This window comes from Prosopis cineraria, unplaced genomic scaffold (assembly GCF_029017545.1).
Source record: "Prosopis cineraria cultivar Desert tree isolate PC_DT_omini unplaced genomic scaffold, ASM2901754v1 PC12, whole genome shotgun sequence".
NCBI classification, from domain to species: domain Eukaryota; kingdom Viridiplantae; phylum Streptophyta; class Magnoliopsida; order Fabales; family Fabaceae; genus Prosopis; species Prosopis cineraria.
In genome coordinates, this window is record NW_026555343.1 from 42,433,070 (window position 1) to 42,438,949 (window position 5,880).

Consider the following 5,880-nt stretch of genomic DNA (forward strand, 5'->3'; position numbering starts at 1 on the left):
ACATTCATTTCTTTAGTAGGAAATGAACTGATGGAGAATAGTAAGGCATAACCGTGCCACAGAAAGGCGCAAACTTTAAGTGCATGAGCATAAAATAGAAACTCTCTACCAAGAGCAAAACTAAATAAAAGAACACGCGAAGATTGTGAATCACGAAGTCTATCAAGGTATAAATATGACTTCAAGTCCGTTCACTATTCCTCAAAATTTATTTTGTGAAAAATTTGAGAAACACAAACATGAATTTGACTCTGCTTGTTTGAGTTCCAAGAACTGGTGCCGGTAATGGATTTGGCAGCATTTCTCTCAGCTTTCCTCTGTGCGGCTCTTGTCACTAAAATCATCCAGCATTGGCTCGCGGACAGGCCATTGGGCAAATCCAAGGATCAGCTTCCGCCAGGCCCACCAAAGTGGCCCATAGTGGGCAACCTCCTCCAATTGGGCCAATACCCACACAGAGATTTCGCCTCTTTGTGTGACAAATATGGGCCCCTGGTTTACCTCAAATTGGGCCAAATCCACGCCATCACCACCAATGACCCAAGCATCATCCGTGAAATCCTTGTCGGCCAGGACGACGTCTTCGCGTCTCGCCCCCACACCCTTGCCGCCGTTCATCTAGCGTACGGGCGAGGAGATGTAGCCCTAGCTCCTCTGGGGCCCCACTGGAAGAGGATGAGGAGAATTTGCATGGAGCACCTGCTGACGAGGAAGCGACTGGAGTCGTTTGCAAGACATCGAGAAGAGGAGGCCCAGCACCTGGTGGGGGATGTTTGGGCCCAGGCCCAGTCAGGGAAGGCCGTGAACCTGAGGGAAGTTTTGGGAGGCTTCTCAATGAACAACGTGACGAGGATGTTGGTGGGGAAACGATACTTTGGGTCGGAAGCAGCAGGGCCAAAAGAGGCAAAGGAATTCATGCACATAACCCATGAGCTGTTCTGGCTGTTGGGAGTGATATACTTGGGTGATTATCTTCCAATGTGGAGGTGGATAGACCCTTATGGGTGCGAGAAGAAGATGAGGGAAGTGGAGAAAAGGGTGGACGACTTTCACTCCAGGATCATCCAAGAGCACAGGGAGGCCACCAGAAGAGGGCAACGAGATGATGCTGATGATGAAATGGACTTTGTGGATGTTTTGCTGTCCTTGCCTGGTGAACATGGAAAGGAGCACATGGATGATGTCCAAATCAAAGCTTTGATCCAGGTATTATTATTAATTTTAATTTTAATTTAATTGAAATGCGTTCCTTCGCACTGAGTCTCTCCTACTGTGTGTCGGAGAACGCGTGACATTCAAGTTCGATTTTTATAAACACAACTTATCGAATAATGACGGTGAAGACTGACTGACGAGTGAACCGGTCATTCATGCCGGACGTTTTATAAAACCAAAATAACAAACTAGACAATCATAGGAGATTAATTATTAGGGAAAGTTCAGGCCTTTATTATTTATATATTTCTATATCTAATTATTAGGTGAAGACTGACAAGTTGTAATATTTAATATTGCATGTCTCCTCTTAAAACTTCATCGTTCATGCAACATATAAATGCGACTCTGTTGAAAGTTTGAATTAGTTAGTTATTGGTTTTGATCATATAATTAGTTGGTGACCCTGAATCCATGTAAAGAGTCATTTATCATTATACAAAATGAGAAGTATATTAGAGTGTTACCTCACTTCATCTCATGCAAGTAGAGTCAGAAAAATGAGCCGAGCCCGTAGAACCAGCCTGTTTAAGCCAAATAATTATTAAAGCCGAACTTGAATTTTAAAGTTTCAAAATAGAACACGAGCTTATAAAAGCCGGTCCTAATAAAATGAGGGTCTAAACAGGCTAGCCCTATAGGGTCAAGGATCAGCCCGTTTAAACCCATTTATTTATTTATATTTTAAAATCCTATTTATTATGATAATATTATTGATATTTTTGATAATTTTTTAAATATTTAGTTGTTATAGTAGTTTTTTTAGAATTAAAATTTACACAATACTTTGATTTATTTAATTCTAGACAATGATATATTTAGAAAAAAAATAATTGTTTGATCTAATTTAGATTCTAGACAATAATTTAATTCATGTTACATATGTATGTTAATATTTCTAAATTATATTTTTAATAATAGATTATTTTTATATCTATATAATTTTGTATTGTATAACTTGAATTAGGAATTCATAAATTTTAATATTTTATTATTTGAAATAAGAAAATTTTTGCATAATCAAGATATTGTTGATATTAAAAATTAAAATGTTGTCTATATAATTTAATATTGAAGTAATATTTTATATTATAATGCAATGAATGAATTATTTTTAATTTAAAAAAAATAAAAAAGTAAAAGAACTCAAAGCTTACAAGATTAGCCCTAAGCTTTTTTATACTTAATGTTGGGCTTGAGATATAAGCCCCCTAAAGAAAATTCAAGTTTAAATAAGTTAGCTTTTTTAGGCACGAGCCTGTCAAAGGTTGGCCTTATAAAGTCGAGCTAGCCCTTTTTTTTCAGCTCTATATATATGGATTAGTTCTCATCACCCTTTAAAGAAGGGTAAATTGATTGTTTCTCTTATTAATTAATATTATTGTTTTTGTTAATATCGGCATTTTTGGAATTAATATTAGTGTTGTTTATCCACCCACCCACGACGTTTTGTTCAACATAACAAACTCAAACTAATTAAATTTTACAGGCCAAAAGATTTCTAGCACATTATTGAAAAACTAAGAAATTTGTGTATAATTCTACTTAAACGGGAAAAGTAGCGTGAATGTATAAACATAAAAAGTATATGCTACAACAAAAAAAAATTAAATGCATGTAAAAAGGTTAGAAATTAAATATAAACGACCCAAACATATTTTCTCACCTATTTGTTTTCTGGTCAGTCACACTTTTACAGGTGTGTTTGGGTCAAAAGTAGAAACTTTAAAGTTTAGGATAAATTGAAGCATGCAAAGTGAAATTGAGGTAAAATCAGTTACTTTAATGACGGTAGTGTTTGGATATTTTTTTTAAAAAAATGTTGATTTGACAAACATGAATTTGTTTGGACGATAAAATTTAAAAAATAACTTTAAATTTATAATGATCGAAAAGGACATGAATTTTATAATGTCAAAAATTTTAAATCTTAAAAAGATAAAATAAATTGATAAATTACGTGATATAAAATGCAAAAAAGCTCAAATAAATTGATAAATCAGGTTTTGGTTTAAAAGTTCTTTTGAGAAGTCACAATTTTTTTTTTTAACTTCAATCCTAATCTAGGTCTTGGTTAAGAGCTTTATTAAAGGTTATGTTATCCAAACATAAAGTTGCACAGTCATGGACTTCTCCTCATCATAATAAAGGTTTGAGACATGTTTTACTAATAATTTATATTTCTCTTCTTTAAAAATATAAAATATTTTAAAAAAATTAAATATTAAAAAATATAAGATATTTTAATCTTTTAAAGTGTAATCATTACTTTTAAAAAAAATATTTCTATTAATAATAATTTTATATTTATTATAGAGTGTTTAATAAGGATAAATATAAAAAGATATGATTAGTTTGAAAATAAATAACTACTTTATTAAAAAATAAGATTTAATTAAAAATATTTTATATTTTTTAACGAAGGGGGTAGATGACAGTGTAATTCATTATAAGGTTTATATATATTTTGATTTCTATAAATTTATTCGTAAATATGAAAAGTACTCAAGTGCTTGCTTGTATCATCAATTTTGGCCTGGAGAGAAAACATAGGAGGTATTATTGTATGAGATATCTTGTACAGGATATGATAGCTGCAGCCACGGATACTTCAGCCGTCACTAACGAATGGGCAATGGCAGAAGTGATTAAGCATCCACGTGTCCTTCACAAAATTCAGCAAGAGCTTGATTGTATTGTGGGTCCCGATAGAATGGTCACCGAATCTGACTTGGCCCACCTTAACTACCTGCGCTGCGTCGTCCGTGAAACCTTCCGCATGCATCCAGCCGGGCCTTTTCTAATCCCACACGAATCCCTGCGCGCCGCCACCATCAACGGCTACCACATCCCTGAAGGGACACGTGTCTTCATCAACACCCACGGATTAGGCCGTAACACCCAGATTTGGGACGACGTGGAGGAGTTTAGGCCCGAGAGGCATTGGCCGGCTGACGGGAGCCGAGTCGAGATAAGCCATGGAGCCGACTTCAAGATCTTGCCGTTCAGTGCTGGGAAGAGGAAGTGTCCTGGGGCGCCTCTTGGAGTGACTTTGGTTTTGATGGCTTTGGCTCGGCTCTTTCACTGCTTTGATTGGACCCCACTGGACCGTGTCGATACCACAGAGGTTTATGGAATGACTATGCCCAAGGCCGAGCCCCTGACCGCCATCGCTAGGCCACGTTTGCCAAAACATTTGTATAATTGATGACAATAATTAACTTTTTCTATATTTACAATAAAAAATAATAATTCTTGCCCCCCTAAAAAAATTAAATTTTATTTAAATCTTGATCTGGGTGTATTTATTTAAATATTTACTACCAGAATTTTTAACATATATAACTTAACGCTAAATTTGATATTAGTTAAATATTTACTTGTCATAATTGTTACAGTATAAAGTGTAAACCCAACTGAAATGGACATTTACTTGTATTCTTTCTATATGGAAATTAATGGACTTCAATTTTACTTTTAAAAAAAAGCTTGGAAGCATCAACCGTAGAAGATAAAAGTTTAGGTCCAAGCAAGTTTTGACGCCCAAGTGTACCGAAGCCTATGATTGCTTCATTTGTTCTTTTGAACGGACCCAAAGCTTGTGATTGAAGAATCTGCTTTTACTTTTTACATTTTCCACGCTTTTATAAATCTGTAGTACGTGAGTACTGAGCGTCGTGTTCATGCTACTTTCTTTCTTTGTTTTTTCCCCCAATTAAATACATGTTCGCACTTCTTGCCACTTTATTATTAGAAAATTAATTACAAATTCTTTTTGAAATATTTATAATTATATAATCTTTATCTAAAAATATTAATCCCTTTTATTATCATGGCGTATTTCTTGAGGAAAAAATCACATCAACGCGCGCGCGCGCGTAATTTGTAAGAAATCACATGGCAGAAGAAAATTCTCTTTAAATTTTATGAGATGCACCCAATTTACATTTGTTTAATATAATTTTTATGATATTTTAAACACACAAGGGAATTTTTTGTAATTTACAGTACATGAGAATTATGTGATTCAATTTTTTTTTATAAAAAATAATTACTTTGATTTTCTTGCCACCTATTAATTTCAGCGTTATTCGAAATAATTAAATTTTGGGTCCCCACACGTTTTGCACCAGATACATAAAATAAACTATTCATAAAATGAAGAAGGAAAAGAATAAATGAATTTCACTTTTAAAAAGTGCGTAAAAAAGAATGTGTTGTCCAATAAATTAAATTTATTATTGATGGACAATCACATTTGGTAGCTCACAGTTAAATTGGCATCCACTTGGCAGTCAGATGGGAGGCTTCCCGATTCCATTCCGCTGCATGTATGATTTACGTGCACCCTCCTCACCTAATTAACTTCATTATACTCGAAGTCAAAACTCTCCCATGCATAATAATTTAATCTTAACACATAAGGTTAATTAGATACTCTGATTCAGAATATAAAATCTTTATTTTCATAACATATATATAGTTTTATTTACCATTTGTTCCCATTTATGATGAATGAAAAGAATATTATAAATTCATAATAAACGCAAAGATCTAAATTGATAAGTACAATTGGTAAAATAGAAGTTTTTTTTTTTACAATTAGTATTTACTGTTTTGAATCAAGATTAGGTGGAAAAAAAGGGTTTGTATTTTGAATTGTTG

At 33.8% G+C, this 5,880-nt stretch overlaps 1 protein-coding gene across 1 annotated transcript; it reads left to right on the top strand.

Moving 5' to 3' along the window:
- The first annotated feature begins 226 nt into the window (after positions 1-226).
- On the top strand, positions 227-4,485 carry LOC129287495 (cytochrome P450 703A2). The gene is made up of 2 exons (XM_054923679.1): positions 227-1,206; positions 3,800-4,485. The coding sequence occupies exons 1-2, from the start codon at positions 286-288 to the stop codon at positions 4,421-4,423; spliced, it is 1,545 nt and encodes a 514-aa protein (XP_054779654.1). The 5' UTR covers positions 227-285; the 3' UTR covers positions 4,424-4,485.
- The last annotated feature ends 1,395 nt before the right edge of the window (positions 4,486-5,880 follow it).